The 22852-nt window shown below is 37.1% G+C and overlaps 1 protein-coding gene across 36 annotated transcripts in view; it reads right to left on the bottom strand.

Annotated features, from left to right (window-relative positions):
• Positions 1 to 22852, bottom strand: part of PTPRD (protein tyrosine phosphatase receptor type D) — a 2222827-nt gene that overhangs the window by 138763 nt on the left and 2061212 nt on the right. For 20 of the 36 annotated variants that reach the window (XM_058695363.1, XM_058695354.1, XM_058695368.1 and 17 more), the window contains 5 exons: positions 22028 to 22615; positions 21491 to 21591; positions 20434 to 20693; positions 7822 to 7912; positions 1952 to 2161 (listed from right to left, as the gene is read on the bottom strand). In XM_058695363.1, coding sequence (XP_058551346.1) covers positions 1952 to 2161; positions 7822 to 7912; positions 20434 to 20693; positions 21491 to 21591; positions 22028 to 22615 — 1250 coding nt within the window. The remainder of the gene's footprint in view (positions 1 to 1951; positions 2162 to 7821; positions 7913 to 20433; positions 20694 to 21490; positions 21592 to 22027; positions 22616 to 22852) is intronic. The other 16 variants (XM_058695358.1, XM_058695369.1, XM_058695374.1 and 13 more) reach the window with 3 other exon arrangements.

Genomic DNA, 22852 nt, shown 5'->3' with positions numbered 1-22852 from the left:
AAAACTCTGTGATTTCAAATTCTTTACCAAGAGGCTTTGAGATAATCATCTTGGTCAGCCAAGATACAAATCTAAACAGAGGTTTTCCCAAAGCGCACAGATTTCCAACCCAAATCAGGATACAGAGACATGTGAAAAAGAAAAGGAAAGAGAAGAAAACCATAAAATGATACCAACCTGATGAAAAGCAGCATTTGTTCAATGTGTGGGGGTAATAGCCTTTGGTCATTCTAAACCAGTCCTTTGATATTCTTAATGAGGCAAAAGGAGAGTGGGGAAAGCTCATGTTGTAGGGGGTGGTTATTTTCTCTGTAAAAATTATCAGCCCACCCGGGGAGTGGTTAGGTGCTTAACGACAATTAGTCATAAAAATTTGAGGCTTACAAAGTGACTAAATCAGTGCGAACATTACACTAGTTGGATACAAGTCTTATCTACTTACTAGATGAAGGCCTGAAAACATACACAGCATATAAAGAGCAATGTTGAGAAAGATGATGGAGAAAAGGGGCAATTAATATTATGTATTTGGAAAAAGTCCTAATGAAACAGTGAAATGACATACTAAGGGAAGGGGTAGACTCTTCATTCCTGGTAATGCATTTAAACACTAGAAACACCTCGGAGAATTAAAACCAGAGTCTCTGACAGTGGTGTCGTCAGCCTGCAGGGTCTGCTGAGGTTTCTCTTCTTTAGCTAATTCTCTGATCTACCTCAATGGTCTGAATGAGCTTTTCTGAAACATCTTAGAGCTATTTAAAGAAAATTACTTCAAATATCTAAAAGTCATTAAGAACAAGAAAGAAAAAGATGATTTCCAACATTCTATTCCCTTGATGTTCTGCCTTAAAACCTTCAACTAAAAAGAGAAAGCATATCCATGCATTAAAATTCCAGGGAGCCCTTCACTTTGTTTTCAAATGACATTCTGTGCACAAAGGTAAACCAGGCAGAAAGGCTGCCTTTGTGTTTTGATTTTCCAAGGGGGAATTCCTTCAGCCATTTGAAGAGAAGCCCCATTGCATGTGCTAACACCTGATGTGCAGAAATCTTTGATACATCTCACGCTTCTTATATATGGGAAGTGACTGGCTCCACTGAGCTACCACGCCTGTCAGTTTTAGGCCCTTGTTAGAAAGACACCATTAGAATATGTATATTAAATGTTAATGTGAACCTGCCACTTCAAAATCCACCCTCCCTTCACATCTACAATTTCTCTTCCTCTTTCTTCTTCTCTCTCCTCTTTTTTTTTTTAACATTCACAGCAACTGAAGCATAAAACAACATAAGAGCAAGATGAATTACATAAAAGAAGACAACTCATTATTTAGAGTACCTTAGGAATTGTCTGTTTTATTGAATTATTTTCTAACATTCTTGGCTTTTCCCTGATAAAGTCATTGGTAAATTGCTCTAATTAAAGAAGCTGCCTTGTCTTTTCCTAGACAGACCTTCCCTGTGAATCCAGGGAGAGATTATGGGCTCACTGGCAGTTACAGGAGAATAAAATATAATCACTCTCAATCAATATTGACATAATATTTCCAATACCTGGAAATATATAGTGTGTTTAACTGTGGAACTTGATCATTCCTCTTGCAATCAAGTGAACTGAGATGAGGAAGGAGATTTTGAGCAGTTAAGGCTATCACGCTCCTAGCTATATGTGTCACCCTCACGGTTTCAAGAACCATGTCCTATCAATTCATTACTTCATATAACCAAAGTCCAGCTAAATTCCATGTCATTAGAGACACAGCCTTGTTTATAACAAAATCCCAAGCAGATTACTCAGCAATGTTTAAAGAGTAGGCAGCCTGTTGCTCCATTTAAGTTAATAATAGCTCATGAGAATTAGGATAGATATATCTACATATCCCCCAAAATAGACATATTCTGGTGAAAATATACAAAAGTACTGAAGGAGATGCCAGCACAATTAACTTACAGACTCTGCATGTTCCATCACAGCTAACACAAAGAAGACATATTCTTGACCACTTTGGAGTTGCTTGTTTGTAAATCCACCATAATGTTTGTCATCCCCCAGGGTGAACTCAGTGGGAAGGACATCAAAGTGAGCAGCAATATATGGCTTTAATTCAACTTCTCTCCCATAACGGATGCTTCTGCGCTTCCTAGATATCTCTTTAAGCAGCTTAAGGAAAAAAAGTGGGAAACAGAAAAAGGAATGTAAACAACAATAACCTAAGACTGTTTAATGGGAGAAATTAATTCAGGACTGAGAACAACTCAAATACAATTTGTCCACATTTCATGTACCATGTCAGCATCACTAACTCTCAGCTCTATCTTTCAAATGTTTGTCTTGCTGTTAAAGTAAGGTGTTAGATTGCTATTGCAAAACACGAGCTATACACACAGGAAAATGAGACCTCATATCACTGTCCACCCTAATGGAATCTTCTCAAAGGGCAACAGTGTCTCAGTGAAAAAAAAAAAAAAAAAAAAAAAAAAGCTTGATTCACAAAAGCCTGTGAATACCGGCTTTATTTGTTGTTATTTTATTTTTTTTTTTTAATTTTTTTTTTTCAACGTTTTTTATTTATTTTTGGGACAGAGAGAGACATAGCATGAACAGGGGAGGGGCAGAGAGAGAGGGAGACACAGAACCGGAAACAGGCTCCAGGCTCCGAGCCATCAGCCCAGAGCCTGATGCGGGGCTCGAACTCACGGACCGCGAGATCGTGACCTGGCTGAAGTCGGACGCTTAACCGACTGCGCCACCCAGGCGCCCCTATTTGTTGTTATTTATTAAACAAATAGTAACCTCAGATAAAGCCATAAAATATGATCAATTTTTGGAGAAGTTAGTACCATTTTAGGTTGTTTTGAGTAATGAGATCATTTATATGATACAAATTCCCTCAAGTCAGTAGAAATAGAATCCAATGACCAAGTTTTAACTAACATATTAAATAGACACTGTCACTCATTTAACAATTTTTGGCTTGATGGCTTCTTGAATATGTATTTGGGTTACAATTCCTCACATTTATCATGACATTAACTTTTCTGGGGCTGATAGCTCCCTGGGGAGGTTGAATTATCCCCCTAGGTGATATAGGCAGGGTAGATAAACATTGTTTAGTGTTACCCTGAAGAAAACAAACACACACATGCACACGAAAATCTTTCATGTATCTCTAAAAGAAAAAAAAAAACAAAAGGAGAAATCATGTTTTGATATTCCTATTTTGCATTCACCCTTTTATTAGCAACTCATGTTAATGATATTTTATGACATTTTTGACAAGTGATGTTGAAGTTAGCTTTGTCTTCTTCCATTGAATATTGGTATTTCACAGGGCTTAATGGGGAAAAATGTTTACAGCAGTCTGCGATGCCTTTTTGGAATGAAACTCGTCTTCAGCTTAATAAATAAAATTAAGATACTAATGTAAACATCATGGCAAAATTATTTGCTACTCTTGTTTTCATAAATGGAAATGGTAAAGAAAAAAAACAAAGCAGTGATATCTGCTTAGCAAAAGGAGACCCTGGCACTTTCAAGGCCAGGCTTCTGTGATAATAATCTTTGCAGACTCCACACATGGCAAACATCAAATCCTTGTATTAGAAACCTGATGGTTCCCTACGTAAGATTTGTAAATGTGCTCAGCTGGTCAACATGTAACTTAAACATGTGAATACTCTTTTGGTTATATAGATAATCGGTGCCAATGTTATTTTTGAATTTAAGTTATTGTGCTCTAATTAATTTTCTTTAAATTTGAGTTTATCGATACAGTTAAAATTATGTGAAATGTAAGCTCTTTTATAAAAACCACAATGGACTGGGCGTCACCTGTGGGCAAATGTGGATTATCTGATGATAAATTCAGGTAGGCTGATCAATTATGCAACAATGAAGTAGTAATAAAACAAGGCCAGAAACTTAGTACTATCTTTCAATCCTGTGTCAAGTTTAGGTTCACTTATAATAATGCTAATGACAATGATAGCTAATATTTATTAAGCACTTAGTGCCAAGCACTGTTCTCAAAAGCCTAAATATTTATCAGTTAATTTGCTCCTTATAATAAACCTTATAAAGTAGGTTAATATTATATTCCCATTTTATAAATGAGGTAACTAAGGCATAACAGAAAGTGGCAATATATAATTTGATCAACTGGTGAAATAAAATGAAATTACATGTAACAGATTTTTTTCAACTATATTTTTGTTCACTTAATGGTTGCACAGTATCAAGAAAACACAAATGCAACATTTAAGCTAAATTGATAACCTAAATTGTTTTAACTCAGTCTATTCTTCAACGTATGCAACTTTTGTGAATCTGCTCTCATTAATGCAGATGAATATGTACTTAGATTCCCTTTACCTGGATTCTTTTAACATGTTATTTTTTAAAAATTCTAATGCCAAATATTTAATATTATACTGGAAGAGTCATTATGAAGGTTATTATTGCTATGCAGTAAATGATGGACCATTACTTTAAGAAGGACAAATGTACCGCAGATGAGCAGAACAGCTTTTTGAAGTTGGTTAATCAGAAACATTTACCATCAGTTGTTTATGTGACTGTGTCCCCTTTTCCACTTCACTGATCAAACCCTACCTTGATTTTATTCATATTTCAGATATATGAAACTGTCATAATTCATCCGTATCACTGTCATCCCCATGAGTACCTTTTGTTAAGGTTTCTTTAGAAGACTTAGGGAAAGCACTTTAGAATAAAATATTTGGGTTTTTGGTGCTCCTTAGATCCAATGCAGCTATTCATTAAGGTCAAAACTGGAATATCAACTCTGCCCCTGTAGGTTGCTCTAATCTCTGCAGGACGCTTCCTGCGTTATTCTTTAAATTGGTCAAGTGTGCTCAGAGGACACCAAAGTTGCCCAGTATGCTGAAGTTATAACCACCAATGACCACATTATTTAGCAGCAAGCCTTTGAACTACAATGCAATGAAAAAATTATGATATATTATAAGTCCTGCCCTGAATAAAATATAACTAATATTTTATGAGTCATTCTGTCCAAAATTCAGTTTGACTATCAATGTCTGCTCTGCCCAGTCTGACCTTGACAACAGAAGTTCCAGTACGTGAATTTATTATGTGGAGATTATCCCCACACAAAAGATAAATGAGCTCAGAAGATAATATTGAGAGTCACTCTGTTTAGGAAGCCTCTTTCCATTTTTTATGGTCCTAAATGTGAGGCATACATGCAGAAATCCCCTTAGGCCACCATTTGATTCAATGATACAGTTTCAATGATTTGAATTATAGGCCTTTCTAAAAAATCACTTGGTCAAATACATTTAAGAGAGGAACACTGCATTGTCAAAGCTGGCAGTACCAAGCTATAGATAAAATTACAACAATGCTTTTATTATCCATGATAGGGGGGAAAATGTCTGTAGGGATCAGAAACTGGATGAGTAAGCATAAAGTGAGGCCATAGCCTACTTTCATTTGTTCCCCTACACAATAGTTACAAAATGTATTGGAGGTAATTCCAGAAGATATATCAAGGGATTCAGTTTTTTATCAGAAATAATTTTCATTTTCCAGTCAATGCATATCTTATTTCTTCCACCATTAATTCTACAATGTGGTCTCAATTATATCAGTAAGAAAAGTGGGAAACAACCCATCCTGACCCCAAAATTTTGAATTAATAAATGTTCTTTATCAAACTATTATACAGATTAATGCACCACAACTTGTGGGATGATTAAAATGACCCTTTGTTATGGGAATCAGCAGCACAGACCCATAGAATTTAATCGCAGGAAAGTTCAATGTCATATAGCTCTATACTTTAATCCATTAGCATTGCTGTGCATTTTGGAGGTTAAAACCTGGCTATAAAAGAGAATCAGCTTCCTATTACTAGCAAATGGTTCTGCTTCTAAGGAAAGCTTATTACTTAAAAGTATTTGACATCATTTTTGGATTGGATCTTAATTCCTTTTTTTTTTTTAAACAGGAAGAAACATTCATAGATTGTACAAGTTACCTCTGCATTTTAAATCCAATTCCAATTGAATTCAGTAATTTATTAGAAAGCTGATTAAATAATGAGTAATAATAATAATATAGTAATAATAATCTCAAGATTAACTGATAGTTGCAAGTAGGTGCATGCCTTGTTCAAATGTTTAGAAAAGACCAACTGACATTTTGCATATGCAGATGGAGCAAGACTATTCCTCTAATATAGAAAAACAAATTTGTTCCTTCCTTACCAACAACAAAAAAATATATAACGTAAATTACTTGACATTATTGCAATGGTATCTCATTTTACACCCCTCCAATGTTTATCTAATCATTAAGCAGTGACATAAAAGCATAGTCCTAACCTTGAACTCATCTCCCATTCTGAACTTGATCAAATTTAATTCAGATAAATGAAGTCGGTGATGATGAACCATATGTCTAGAGAGGACATATGTCTGCCAAAAGAAGTTAACAGCCTTTATCTGTCAGATCACAGTCTCCTCAGTGCTGACATGTATGAAATAAACACCACTTCCCTGTAATGCAACTAAGAAATTTCTGCTTTCTCTTGCTCTGTTTGCACTAATTCAAGGTAGAGAAAATACCTGGAAATAACAAGTTTGGCTATAAGATGGGTCTACTGTAAATAAACCCAACAAATTAAAATCTTATATGTTCCCAAGTGGGGCCCTTTTAATTTGCCTTCTGAAGTGATTCAAACCAGACTCATGTTAAAATAGCAGTCTTTGGGGCGCCTGGGTGGCGCAGTCGGTTAAGCGTCTGACTTCAGCCAGGTCACGATCTCGCGGTCCGTGAGTTCGAGCCCCGCGTCAGGCTCTGGGCTGATGGCTCAGAGCCTGGAGCCTGTTTCCGATTCTGTGTCTCCCTCTCTCTCTGCCCCTCCCCCGTTCATGCTCTGTCTCTCTCTGTCCCAAAAATAAAAAAATTAAAAAAAAAAAAAAATAGCAGTCTTTCCTGTATTTGACTGAATTGCAGCCATTAACATGCTTGGCCCTCTATGAATATGGCCTAACACTTCTGATCACAGTTTTCCCATCTAAATAAAATAAGGTAATATTAGGTATGTAATAATTTCGAAAAAAAACCCAAAAACAAATGTTCTTTTTGCAAAAAGAGTACTAATTAAAATGTACCTACTGTTGTAAGATTTCAAAAATTAAGATCATACTATTTAGTGTTTGCTCTGTATTTTTGTTCTATATTTCTTGCTTGGCTCAAAATTTTATGATGTGTTTTGTTTGTCTCTGCAGTTAAATGCATTTTTGATTCTGAAATTCTACAAAATATAGAATAAGGCAAACATGTGCTAACCAGCACAATTCTGTGAGAAACTGGTGAAGAACGCATAGTAGGTCGAATGTTGAACTCTGGTGCAAATTGCGACTTAGCATTTGTAATAGCTTCAGCTACTACTATACTAATGAAGCAGACCTTGGAATTCATAATGATGATGATTAAGTCTTTGCTGACAATTCACTTCACCTTTTACACCTTGCATCATGTTTTACAAGGGGCAAGGGGCAAGGGGCAAGGGGCAAAATATTAAAGCCAACAAAGATTAGACAGGTTGTAAGCTTTATTTCAGCTAAATGTCTTTTAATTAAAGCAAAATGTTCTTTCCTGGGATCGCTGGAGGTTATCAGACCCATAGCACTGAACCTTCCAGCCAACCAGCTGACCAGCCAGCCATACAAAAGTCAACACCTGGATTAGACTTGCTTCCATATAGAGGAAGAGGATGTTTAATAAATTAAATAATTAATGAAGGACATAGCCAACAAACACATAGTTACCTCATCTAATTCCATTTCATCTGGACTCTCCCATGGCTTGATAAATTTCCCACGAGATTTCTTCAAAGGCACAATTATTATATAGTAACCTCTGCACAAGAATGGGCAGACAAAAATAAGGTTAGTTCAAAGGGAAAAGAAAATGGATATGTCCTTAAATCTTCTATAGACTAGTGACTGAGAATGAACGGAAATTATGGATATGGAGTGACTTGTCCATCAATGAGAACCACCTGTTTGTTCAATTTTAAAAACAACATGGGTAGACATTTATGCATGACTTCAATGCTCTTGTATGGTACTATCACCATGGTTGACTACTCTTTATTAGGTATCATAAACAGAGCAGAAACAGTTTGTTAGGACCCCGGTGCTGGACACATGCGAGGCTGGTATACTGAAATCCAGCATCACAAGCTGCTGAACCAAGTATTTTCTATGAATCTACAATTTATAAGAGGAATTGTTTTTAAAGAAAATGTATAATAAAAATTACTTTTAGTTCATACAAATGCCTAGATGATGATGACAATGATTTTGTTTATATAACCCTCAAATACTTTTTATTTGGCTGAGGAAAGCCAAAAAAGCATAAAATGCTTAAAAGCATAAAAATGACCCATAATTTCACAGCAGTTATATAAGGATGTAATTGTTTTCTACCCATCAAATTGCAAACCTTAAGGTAAATACTGCAGAAATTTGGAGGCATCACTACTCGATGGCCCTCACAACAGATCTCAAAAAAAACATGTACAAGGAAGACAAAAGTAACTGACTACTCACATTAAGAATAGTCAACCAAAATTTAAGTAACATGTAATGGTACCTGTTCACAAATAGATATGGGCTATTTGAAAAGTTGGTTTTTAATTTCCACAAAATGTGTACCTTGCTCTGGTATTCATGGTTAGTGACTCTGATTATACTGATCTCTGGCAGTAACCATACAAGAACATAGGTATGTAATAATAGCTAACACATCAATTATTTCCTACTTCTCAAGTATTTCATCAAATGTATAATCTAGTTTTGACCTCTCAAAAATTGTATAAGGACAGGTAACAAACAAAAAGATAAATCCAGAGAGATTAAATTATGACCCAAGTGAAAACATTAAGGGGATACAAACCTACATATATCTTAACCTTGGCAATAGTCTGGCTCTTTCTTTCATTTACTTTGTATTATAAAGTACTTTTTAAGGACTCCATTATTTTGTGGAGATTCATTGTGAAAATTAACATGTACACACACTTTTATTTTTATTTTAAAAAATGTATTTATTTTTAGAGAGAAAGAGAGCACACAAACAAGGGAGAGGCTGAGAGAGGGGGAGAAAGAGAATCCTAAGCAGGCTCCATACTGTCAGTACAGAGCCTGACATGGGGCTCGATCCCACAAACTGTGAGATCATGACCTGAGCCGAAACCGAGAGTTTGATGTTTAACCGACTGAGCCACCCAGGTGCAGCTATACACACACACACTTTTAGAAGAGAAGGCTGCCACACAGAGAAACGGACTGCAGGATAGGCACTACCAGCCTTGTATTACATTATATCACAGAGACCAACAGTATGCTCAGGAAGGCCTCTTTCTACTTGTATCAAAACAAAACCTGCAATAAACTCAGTAAAACCCTGTGATAACTCTGTTTCCGTAAACACAGGCTAGAGGTGCACTGTCCAACAGGGTAGCCGCTAGCCCTCTGTGGCTATCGAGTACTTGAAACGTGGCTAATCTGAGCTGAAATGTGTTCAAAGTGTAAAAGACATGGGATTTTGAAGATTTAGTGTGAAAAATAAATGTAAAATATCACGGCAATAAAATGTTAATAGTGACCGTATGTTAAATTATAATATTCTTGACATGTTACGTAAATAAAATATGTTATTAAAATTATTTTTACCCATTTCTTTGTACTTTTTGCTATAGTTGCTAGAAGATTTAAAATTTCAGGTGTGGCTTTCATAATACTGAATGGTGCTATTTTAGAGTGTTTTGGTAAATAAAGAATGTGTCATCTGGAATATCTGGCCCAGAATTTAAGCTCTGTCACTAATTTGCTGTGTGATCTTGAGCTGATCATTTAACATCCCTGAATCTCAATTGTATACTCTGAAAAAGGAGAGCCCAGTATGTGGTATGGCACCAACCTGATGCAAGCTGCTATTGTTAGTATGGACCATCATGGTGGGAGAGATGCATCTGAACGACGTTATTCAGTGGAACTCAGTGACATTCCCTGAGACGCAAGTTAAAGAACTTGTCAAACATTTTTTTCTCTCCCTAATCAAGAATTCAGGTCACATCAGACAACTATGGTGCTCTCAGCAACTCATCAGAAGTCTCCCAGAATCACATCACCTAGACAATCATTTTCTTTCCTACCAATAATAGTGATGATCCAGGAGGGGGAGAAGGAAGAGCTGGAGTGTAAGAGAAGCCAGTATCTTATACTTTATGATCCAGAGTAAGATTCCTCCCCTTCCCATCCTCCCACCACCTGAAGGATTTGCCAAACAAGTTCATCATGTTAAATGAGCCTGGAGAAGAATGACGGGCTGCAAGTGAGCGTACAAAATCACACTGCAGATGTACTTGATAAACACACTCATCAGAGAACATCTTGCTTTTCACTACCAATTGCACTAAGTCAGGACAGTTTCTCTTCACCTAAAGTAATGATACTACACCTTATCAAAGAGTTCCCATTGTCGCCATTCAGAATCCTAAAAATCAAGGTTAAGATGATGAATTCTATTAATTGTTATCCTGCTTTCATACTTGAATTGCTATTCTTGTACACAAAAATAGAATCCGCTCTTTTCTTCTGCCAGTGTTATCCCAACTATGTGTTTAACTTGGGGCTGGGATAAGAAGTGAACAGCCTTCCCTATAGCAAGTAATTAACAGTGTGGCTGGATATGCATGGACTTTTCTGTCTTCTGATGTCCAAAGCGTTCACCTAGAGCAGTAAAGGTGGAATAAATTGAAATAAATGTGGCCTAGGGAGTTTGGAACTTCATATTATAAGAAAGTCTTGCCTGGGACTAAATCCACACATTTCAGCTGTGTTCTCTGCAACCATGGCTTTGTAAACACCCATATGTCTTCGCCTTGCCTGAAACCTGGTTTTCCCCTGACAATCCTGCTTCCCTCGCAGGCTTCTCATGTGGTGGCCGTTTATTCATGCTCCTCTTCCACCCATGAACCTCAGATGTAGGGCCTAGGGTTTCCCTCCTGGCTCACTGGTGCTTATTACAGGCATTTTCCCCTCCACTCTTTAGCTAAAACAAAAAGCAAGTAAAAAGACAAGTGCCTCTTTTTTTTTTAAGCTCATATATTTCAGCTACATTATGCTCTTCTCTCACTGATTTTTGCCATTTACAAAACTCTTCAGAATCCCCTTTCTTTCCCCTCTATTTCTTTTTTCTCTGTCCCCCTGACAGCCAGGCTCAATAGTCTTTCTTCTCTCCCATGTTCTGCCATCATCCTGGGTGATTTCAAGCTCCAAAGGGCTGACCCATGCACCACCCAGGGTTCTCAGACCTTTGACTCTTTTTCTCCAGAACCCACATCTTCCACTCTATATTAGCTAAAACCTGCAATTGCCCTTGTCTGTGCCTGAACCCAAGGAGCAGCATACAGCTTGAGAAATAATTCACAGGGGAGAATGATTCCATAAATTCATATTCAGCAAACTCAGGCCTTCAGTGCTGCCTGGCCATTCCACCCAAACCCCTCTAATAGCCTCGTCCTTTTATTTTGTACAAGGTTTTTAAACTTTCTCCCTTGGCCTCAAACCTTTGACATTCTTACCTCCCCACTAGAAGATGGTCTTATATCTAAATAAAGAGAAAATATAAACATTCAGACTAAAATTCTCTCATCTTCCATGTACCGAACTACAAGGCTACCTGCATCTGACCGTAAACCATAATCTGTCCTTTGGGCACAGTAGATGGCATAGCTCCATTTGTTAAGACCAATCACTTTCTTGAATTGGTTCCCATTTTCCAGTGTCTTAGAAAGTTGACTATATGTTGTACCCCTTCTCTCTCTCATGTATCAACTTCTCCCTGCCTTTTGGATTCCATTAGCTTCCAACCCTGTATAAATAGCTGCCATTGAAAAAACAAACCAACCATATTCCACTCTAGTCAACTCTCTCACTGTCCTACCCTCACTGCCCAAATTCTGAGGAGACCTGTGTTCTCCATTACCTTGTCTTCCATTCAGTCTCCAGCCAACTGTATTCTAGCTTCTGCCTCATTAGCCTATCTCATTGTCCATATTGTCCATGTCAGGGTCCTCAGTGACCTTGGTAGAACTGCATCAAAAGGACATTTCTTAACTTTTGTCCTAGGCGGTCTCTTAGCAGAATCTGTAAATGTTAACAAGACCCTCCATGAAACCTCAGCCATTTCTCTGTAATCAGCTCTCCTGGTTTTCTGCTTACATCTCTCACCACATTAACCTTATTTCCTCAACAGGATTTATTATCCACTACCCAGCTTATTAAATAATGGAATCCCTCAAGATCTGGTCAAGGATTTCTCTTTACTCCCCTTCTTCCTACATGTCTCATTCTAGCTCAGTGCATCAGTTATGACCTAGATGCAAATTATCTGCAGATTCTTCTCTTCATCTCAGAATGCTCCTCTGACTCCACAGGTTTATCCAATTCCAACTCCATGTCTCCATTTCTATGTCACAAAACTACCTCAAATTTACTGGGGTTAAAACAAAACAAAGAATATATCTCCAAAATAAACCTTCTACCATTGCACCACATGCCATTTGTTATAACCCTAGGTGTTATCATTGACAATTTGCTTTAACGCTTTCCCTCTCTCATATTCAATATGCCACCAAGTCCTATTACTTCCATACTCTATCTATAGTGCATTCAATTCTTCCTATCTCTGCAGCCACCATTCCAGCCTCCTATCATTGTCTCATGCTTGGATTACTATCTTGGTCTCCTGACTTTCTTTCGTCTTTGAATTTAACCTTACCCTTTAGTCCAGACTCTGAAATTTATACTTTGCAATAGACAACTCATTGTACCACTACTATTTTTAAAACATTCCAATGGATTCTCATTGCTCTTAGGATAAAGGCCACACAGTATTACAAGACTCAGCTGAATCTTGACTAAATACATCTCTCCATACCCTCTGAGTTAAATAAACCCTGATTCAGTTTCTTGAACTTACTCTGGTCTATTCTGTTGTGAAACCCTTGATTATTCTTGATCACTGATCTAGGAAAACGGAATTGCCTAGAACCTTCTGTCACTTACACAAGTCCAAAGTTAACTCCTCTCTTTCTTCAAATAGCAACTTACTTTTTATTTTCTAATAAAAACCTTTTCTGACCTCTCTGATTAGATGATTAGATCAATTATCCTATTGTATTTCTTATACTATTTAAGACATGTATATTAGAAATGTATTGGGGCACCTGGGTGGCTCCGTCGGTTGGGCATCCGACTTAGGCTCAGGTCATGATCTCACGGTTCGTGGGTTCGAGCCCCGCGTTGGGCTCTGTGCTGACAGCTCAGAGCCTGGAGCCTGCTTCGGATTCTGTGTCTCCCTCTCTCTCTGACCCTCCCCCGTTCATGCTCTGTCTCTCTCTGTCTCAAAAATAAATAAACGTTAAAAAATTTTTTTAAAAAAGAAATGTATTGCTAAAGCAAATGTACATATAACCTCCCTGAAATGTTTTTCATCTTTGCCATTTGATCACTAATTTCTTTTGCCACTGAAAAGTGTAAGTGGGTGGGATAGGTGGCTCTTGGGAACTTATATGTCTCTAAATCAGTCAGGCAAACACATTCGGAGCCCTTCTCTTCCATTAGAACTTCCAACGCTCAGGGCACCTGAGTGCTCAGTTGGTTAAGCCTCTGACTCTGGATCTCAGCTCAGGCCGTGATGGTTTGTAAGATCAAGCCCCATGCCAGGCTCCATGCAGACAGTGTACAGCCGGCTTGGGATTCTCTCTTTCCCTCTCTCTCTCTGTCCCATTCCACTCACATGCTCTCTTTATCTCTCTCTTAAAATAAATAAACTTTAAAAACAAAACAACAAAAAAAGAACTTCCAACTCTCAATCTCAATACATCATTTTTTCCTTTCTCCAAACCAGCAATGACATAGCCAAATGCTGTTTATAGAAAATAGTTCTTACTGCAAAAGTTTTTTTTTTTCTTCACCAATGTAGTAGTGATCCTTGTTCTAATCCCATGGGATAATAAGGGGGAAAAAGATGATTCAGATAGGAGAAGTGAAATGGAGAGCTAAGATGTACTCTGCAAGTTCAAATCAAGCAAATCATATGATCTGAAAGAACCTGCTTGAAATGGAAAAAAAAGATTTGGATACAGATCAGCTTATTATATATGGATAAAATTAAAGTTTATACTATGTTTTGCCAATTTAAGTCAAGCTTGGAGGTGTAAGCTCAAAACACATTTTTTTGGACATAGACTTTAACTATTAAACTAGTAGAAAAATAACTAACTTCAGAATCAATATATCTGCAAATGCCCTGATTACTTATAAAGTAAGCTGTGTTTTCCCAGTATATTAGATTTAATTAGATAAGTTAAATCTAACCTTCAGAATTTTAATTATATTAAGTAAAGTTTTACTAATTTTATTTAATATGTTATCACCAAGGGGCCCAGCTCCATATAATTATTTGGGAACGCAAGCTCTGTTCTTTGTGGCAGTCCCACTTCAAATTCAGCCAGGCTTTTTTTATTAGCAGAATATATTAGCATTCTCAAACTCATTATTTAACTAGGAGGTCAAAATCTGTCTCAGAATTTAATGGTGAATGTCATTCCTTAAATAATTATGTGTATATATATATATATATATATATATTCACACACACACATACACACATATGTATGTGTATACGTATATGTATAATTTACCATGGTTATTTGGGCATATATTGCTTAAATCAAATTAATTTACCATAGAAAAACCAAAGCAGGTTGAATGATCTTTCCAGACTCTATGTTTAAATTAAGGTTTTCAATCATTTCAGCTAGTTGTCAGACAAGTTAAAGTTCCTTAATTACCTCAAGCCTCATTTTCCTTTTTTGTAAGATGGTGGAAGATAATGCTAACCTCTGGGAAGCCTCTCCCTTTACCTTTCATCTAAATTGTCATGGCAAACTACTGATTTTATTGTTCCATAACACACATTTCCATTATCTATGACTAGGCACATGTGTCTGGTTCTAAGCTTTGTGTCTGGTTCTAAGCTTTGTGTCTGGTTTGTCCTTGAGTTCTTAATTATTTATCAATTGCCTTAGGGGGAAAAAATGTCCTGGTCTGACCAATAAATTCTATGTGCATGATTCAACATGTGGGCTTGGAGCCAGACTGCCTGGGTTCAAATCTTTCCTCGCTGTTTATGCTCTTATGTGGCCAGGGCAAGTTAGTAAACCTCATAACTTCCTCAGCTATAAGAAGAGAAGCAGCCTTCTTGTGAAGATTCCACCAGTTAATGTGTGTAGTGCCCTTGCACAGCAACTATCAAGCCCCCTGTCACTTTTATAACTGTTCTTAGTATCAACTTTATGATTGTGGCCAGGGGACTTAGTATCCCTAAGCTTCACTTTACTCACCTGTAAATGAGGAGAATACCTACCTCACAGGGTTTTGTGACTTAAAGAAAACATTCAAATGTCTTTGGTAAACTGTAAAGCACAGTTTACACATTTAAGTCTTTACCACTGCAGTTGACAACTGTGTAATAAATTATTTTTCATTAAATATTAAACAGACTATAATATAAATACATTAAACTAGTAATGGTGTACATGTTTTATGAAGCACCTTTATAAGCCATCCTTCCAAAAATATCTTCTTTAAAAGAAGAAAAAGTAGGCCAACCTGAAAGCCAAATTAGTAAGACCAAAGACATTTAACGTTTCATAAAATGCTCTTATTTGTTTCTGTTTTTCATAAATATAAAATGATTACTATGAAACTAACTTACATTCAGTAACTTCTGGCAGCTTATGTGTTAGTGAAATTTGTGTGGTACATTTTCCCTTACCATCCAGAGTACAATCCTTCTCTATAAAGTCAGTGAAGTTCCCTTTGTCACTACAACTTGCTTCAGGAGAATGATGGAGTTGCTAGATTTTTGACTGGCATTCTGTCCCCTAAACATCTATCCAAGTAGAAGGTTGAAACACCCTAGACTCTTGGTATCAGAACCTGCAGGACCTACAGGTCTATTTCATAAGAAATTTAGCCTTTCCCTGAGGGAGCTCCCCACTTCTCCAGGCAAAAACCAAGTAAGAAAGAATGCAGGGGCAATGAGCCACAACTGTGTTATATTTACAAGAGACAGATTTGTTTCTGGGTGGTGAGAAGTTGGGGGTAGGGATCAAGACTTCCAAGTGAGGTTGGCCAGAAATGAGAAAATCATGGTTTCTGTTGATAAAACAGTCTTTCAATCACCAAAACTGCATTTCACCAGAACACAAATTGGAAGTATTTTTCTAAATAACTTTCACCTAAATGAAAGTTAGAACCCCAGCCCACAGCTGTGGTATCAATCCTGTTTCCTCTTCTCATATCTCCCATGGCATACTGAACAAAAAGCCACATTCCTTTCTCATTGCATAACTTGCCAACTGCGGCAAGCAGCACAGCATGGCACACAGCTGCCTGTGATAATGGGCTGTGCCACATGAACACTGGACGGGTAACTGTGTTATCCTTTGAAAAAATCCAATGTGCATAGGTTGTTTAGCGTTGTTTTTTGCTTGTTTGTTTTTCTAACAGGAGATTTGCGTTTGATTTCTTGCTGTTCTGACACTTTCCCCACACTTTCCTAGTTTGTCTTTTGCTCTTTTTCCCAGAGAAACTAGAATATATTTCTGGGAATCTTTAATTCATTTCTAGAACACATCCCCACCCCCAAATCATTTTCTTTCTTTTTATGTATCATAATTGTCTCTTCTCTTTGTTACCAAAGTTTTATCTGTTTTCCCCAACTCCCATTTCAAATATAGGAGGAGGAAGTATATAAATTAAACAGAGAGAAAAATTGAAGCTAAAGAAAAGCAGTGAAAGATAGACTGTATTCTGCAATATTCTCAACTCATTCAGAAATTGGAAAATGAACCAGAGATCTACCATCAAAGGACAAAAATACCATTTCTCAATAACGTCTAACACAATCTTCCAAGCCAATTTGGTAAACAGCCACTAGAGGTTTTTTTTTTTTTTTAAGTCTTGCAAACTAATAACAAATACTACAAATTATACTATACTATTTTCATCTTTCAATTGCTCTTTCCCTGAATAGACAGTTCATGTTTTTGAATAGATCACATTTATACTATGTATCTTCCCCCTGTTCTTCCATTGTTTGCAACTATTTACCTTTTCTAAATCTTTCCCATCCTCCAGGACTCATATTAAATACCAGGTCCTTCTAGATGTCTCCCCTGATACCCAAGTTGGGCTGGAACTCTGGCAATACTGACTCTATTATATTCACATGATTTTTAAAAAATCTGTTCTGCCATATTATCTCAGTCATGTTTTTGTTTTCCAGACCTGGCACTGGCAATACACTATGTATAGAATACATGTTTGTTGGATGCACATGGAATGTTTTAGTGGATGGGTAAGAGGTGGACAAATGACAAGTGCTTGTCTTTCTCTTGCTTCTGCAGTGTCACATATGCTGTCTTCTGCCTGAAACGGTGTCTCCTCAACCCCACTCCCATGGACCCAATAGGCTCTTGTCATTCTTTAAGCCTCAGTTTCAATGTCACTTTCTCTGGGAACCCTCCCTGAGCTACTAACCTGGGGTTGGGAGCTCCTCCTTTGGCCTCCCTGATCCATCTCATCTTGGTATCCTAAAACTCCACTTTAACTGACTCTACTTGCCCAAATTCCCCAATTAACTATGTTTTGTCAGAGCAGTGAGAAAGTCAGCATTATCTCTCCTAAATCCCTGAAACATTGCCTGGCACTAGGGTGGGAGATTTTTAAAGAATCCATAGATTAAACAAAAATGGATAAACATAATCTCACTTTCATATTCAATTTTGTTGAGATAAAAATTACACTTATATTCCATTCTCATTTCCAGTTTTCTGAATGATAGAAAAAGAAGGGTGGACGAAAAACAGGAGATCTTATTTCTCAGTGAATTTATTTTAGTCATAATCATTTGGAACATCCGCCATCTGGTTGAAATCCTTCAATTATTTCACCAAATAAATAAGAACAAAAAGTTTCCTTTGGAAGAATTGGTTTTAGCTAAGTCTAAAGTAGCCAATTATTAGATTTTCCTAAATTTCAACCATGGCTGTACATTAAAAACTTCTTGTTTATAATTGTACTTTTTAACAGCTGATTTTTTTCAGTTATCTTCGTTAAGTTTTCTGGACCTTTGTAAATTCTTGACAGTATACACTTTCCTGAAAATTCTTTTGCCATGAACTTGCTCTGGCTTGGTTCTCCATTTAACCCTGTAACAAATCCCACTCTGTGTCCTTTACTGGCTCTTTCATCCTGAGACCTTTATTTTATTTAGCCTTTTGCTTCATGTCTTCACCTCAGTGTCTCAGTGATTCCATCTCTTTCCATGAATCCATTGCTGCTCTGTTAACAATTCTCAACTTTCTACCTATAATCATAGCAATTTCTTCAAACCCACATCTCTAACTAGATATTTCACTGATACCTCATGTAAAACATACACAAAATTGAAGTCATCAATTTCTTCCTGATTTTTCATTCTTTCGATGAATGGTGGCATCATCATTCACTTTGTCATCCAAGCTCAACTCTCATCTATGACATTTTCCTTTGACTGATCCCTCATTAAATTGGTTACCAATTCCTACTACACTACTGCTCTCATCTGCCTCTGCATCCTATTTCCCTCATCACCTTCTGATTTCAGAATCTTGTCATTTACTTAGAATCAACCAACTATGCAATGACATCCCAACACTTTTCTCTATGGTGCTCCAATCCTTCCAACATATGCTTTCAGGAGCCACCTTCCCTAAGAACTGTCCCAATTATGTCACCATATTGCTGCTAAATGTGAAGATCCCAATGGCCCATAAACTATGTTATAAATGGCTCTTCTTGACCTTCAAATCGTTTATATTAAGTTTCATCTAAACATGATCATGTGGGATAGAAGCAATGAGAAAGCAAGCAGGCAGCACAATACTCTACCATGTAGCAGGTACTCAATATATATTTCCTAAAATGGAAAAAAAAAAGGAAACTTAGGTATTATATAAAATGGTACATGCCATTCTCCTGCATAAAAAGCTTTAATGAATTCCCATTGTCTATAGGATACAGTCCCAAGTTCTGAGTGTAACTTGACTCTTGTATACTTCTCTCACTTCTCTTCTCTAGACCTTACAAAATAACTTCCTTCCTTCACTAATGAAGGATTTTTTTTTGTATGTGCCCTACCTGTCCTTAAAGATTAAATGAGAAACTTCCTTGACCCATTTAATTCTTGGTTAGCTGCTCTTACAATAGAGTATAACTCTATCATTAGCATGTATTATGTCTGTCTGTTTCTGGGTATCCCCCACTCTATGCTAGTTCTTTTTTTTTTTTTATTTTTTTAATGTTTGTTTACTTTTGAGAGACTCAGCATGAGCAGGGTAGGTGCAGAGAGAGAGGGAGACACAGAATCAGAAACAGGTTCTGGGATCTGAGCTGTCAGCATGGAGCCCGACGTGGGGCTCGAACCCACTAACCATGAGATCGTGACCTAAGCCCAAGTTGGACACCAACCGAGCCACCAACGCACGTCTATGTTGTTCTTTGAAAACAGATCACATCTTCTTTTGTTCTCCAGGATCAACCTCAATACTCATACTTAATAGATAGCAGTGAAAATATTTTTTTTTTCTTCTATTGGCTACAACCAGCTAGGTATACTGGTTATAAAATGCACTGGCTACAATCAACTAGCTATATACAACCAATAAATACCACTTTATTGACTAGATTTATTTTTTCAATTCAGGCCCATTGACCTCTACATTGTGCTCCATCTAAAACAGAAAACTTGCATTGTTTAATTTTGTTTTTCCAATGTCGTTCTGAACATTGACTTTTGAAATATTTCCTTTCAGCACACATCTAAAACAACAGTGTCATGTATCAGTGCTATCTCATTTCCCAAAATGTCTTTAAGTTTCATACTCTATTCTAAGACTTCCTCACTATTACAATATTTGCCAAATACCAGAGTTATTCAACTATTCACCTTATTCTGTATTCTATGACATAAATTCCTTTTTATAGCAAGGACTGTACTCTATTTGTCCATCTCTCCTAAGTTACATCATTCCTGAGACATTAAGAAAAAATGCTCAATGTTAAATTAATGAGAATTTGTGTTACAATGAACATGAGAACATGGTGCAACAAAACTTGAATATAACTGAGATCTTTCACAGAAGGATCTTTTACTCTACCAGCAATAGATTCTTTTATAACCTCTATAATACTGAGGTTGAGTTTTCTCACTTCCTTACTTTTCTATCCTTCAGCTCAGCCCTTCAGTCAACTTACTTTATATTCTCATTGGCGGGTACTTCAGGCAGTTGCACAGTGATCATGCCATCTAGATTGGTCTTCCCAATGAAGGCAGGCTTGGTACGAAGTACATCTGGTGCAGTCTTTGCTGTTACCCTGTGTTGCAGCCCACCAGCACTGTTTCCACGATTTGTCAGCACAAATGAATATGACTTCTCAGGCTTTAGGTTGACAATTAACTTCTGTGTAGCTCGGCCATCCACTTCTTCCACCATTTTCCCATCATCATAAAGAATCTAGAGACATACAACCAGTCAGGGAGATTTGCTTCTCAGAGAGGCAATGTAGGTTTTCGCAACTAATGTGTACTTGTTTATAGAACATGTATATCAGGTCAATTTTAATTTGGGGAAATTCCTAAGCTTGGAAGCCTTCATAAATTCTAGAGGTTGTATCAATTTCTCTTTTGGTTCTCACTTCATTATTATATAATGGTTCCAAGTGTATCAAAAATACACAAAAATGTACAGTATTTTCAATATTTGACCTGTTGGTTGCATATAATCTTAATGGAAAATAGGCACATATGCTATAGATATTCAAGGTATTATTCACATCACTCTTTTTTCTAAATATTTCTAGTCCTGTTCCTAAGTATATTTTTGTTTTCAAAAGTGTTTCTCTATTCTCTGCATTTCATAGACTTGTACTTCTTGTTAACATCTCTCAGTAGCTCTCAATCGCAAATTAGAGTTTAAAAGTTACAAAGAATTCAGGCCAATAAACAAATTTTTAAAATCCCAGGATACTGCATTATAAAGAGATAGAAACCATGTAAATTCCAGTGTCTGGTAGGAAAACAAAAGCACTAGCTTAGATGTAAAACACTTATCTTGGAACTATAAGATGACTGACAAGTAATGCCACCCCTAGGTGGCTCCTGCTTTATCCTTTGAGTGGAAGCCACAAATGAGAAAATCAAGTTTGTGTGGTTGAATCAAAGTGGTGTGTATGCTTTCCAAGTAACTTACCCAGATGAACTGCACCCCCCTTTTACAACCATGATATCTTACAAATTAGAAAAAGAACTTACTTTGAAAGGCATGGCAGAATTATAATTTTCTGGAATTTCCCAAGACAACAGCACTGAAGTCTTCATTACTGCTTTGACATGAAAATTTTTTGCAAACACTGCTGGAAAAGGAAAAACAGTGTATTTAAACTACTCCTAAAAACATATGACCTGTCCTTTTCCACCATGGACAATCGGGTTTAAGTTAGATGCTGTCTACTTTGATCAGAGAAACAAGTGTGATTTGCCTACCTGTTTACACTATTCATTTTATTATCCCATTCTCATAAAGATCTCTCTTTTACCTCCAATTCAGTCAACTATATTGTATTTTCCTTACCTGAGAACATTGGGTGCTGTCAGCCAGACTTGCTTGGCATTCTATAACCGAAATCTAAGGCATCCAAAACATGTTAAGTTTTACATACTTTACCTGTTTTGCTTTTGCTGAACCTATTAATATGAATGGTCCGATCAGTTATTTATAGCTTCAAAATACTGATTTCCAAAGACCGACATTCCTTTAAAGGAGGAAGGCCATAAGCAGACAAATCCTACCTTGATCCACAGGAAGTGTCCTGAACTGGACACTGGGACTATATGGCCCGGGCCCTTTGCTCGTGTGAGCACGTACTTTTACATCATATGTGGTATCTGGTTTTAAGCCACTGAGTGTCATAGTAGTATCAGCTGGAACAATAAGCTGCTCCATTGGAAGAAGAGGGATGTTGATATCCCTATACAGAAGAGTATACTTGGTGATAATGCCATTTCTTTCTGCCAGGACAGGTGGCTGCCAGGATAACTGGACGGACGTTGAAGTGGTGCCTTCTGAGTGGAGGTTTTGAGGAAATCCAGTTGGGACTTCTTCTGGAACAGAAATCTCCTTCACTATTTCTTCCCCAAAGCCCACTTTGTTTCTGGCTGAGAGCCTGAAGATATAGGATGCTCCTTTATGGATGTCTGTAGCAGTAAAGTGGTCTTCTTTCTCAGAGAACTCAAGAGTAGTGAGTGGCTCCATATCTTTCCGGCCAAATTTTAGACGGTAGCCCTGAAGAGGTCCAAATGTGTCCACCGGGGGATGCCACTGAATGAGAGCAGTATTCATTTGAGTGTGGTTAATCACAAGCCGGGGTTTCCCTGGAACTGCAACACATGGGATGGAGTGCTGAGACCAACCAACACAGACGTTCACACTTTAATCACTACTGAATAGGAACACCACTCTATGGGAATCCCCACTTCTTTATTTATATATAAAAAAAAGCCTTGGTCTATATACCTTTGTAGAAATATGCTTCTTCTCATACTTAATTATTAAGGTAGGCTGAAATACCAGAATTTGATAACAGACACAAATAGATTTATTGAAACAATAATTTA

Source organism: Neofelis nebulosa, chromosome 12 (assembly GCF_028018385.1).
Source record: "Neofelis nebulosa isolate mNeoNeb1 chromosome 12, mNeoNeb1.pri, whole genome shotgun sequence".
In the NCBI taxonomy this organism is placed as follows: domain Eukaryota; kingdom Metazoa; phylum Chordata; class Mammalia; order Carnivora; family Felidae; genus Neofelis; species Neofelis nebulosa.
Note: the sequence above shows the minus strand (reverse complement) of the source record. Positions and strands in the feature narration are given on the sequence as shown.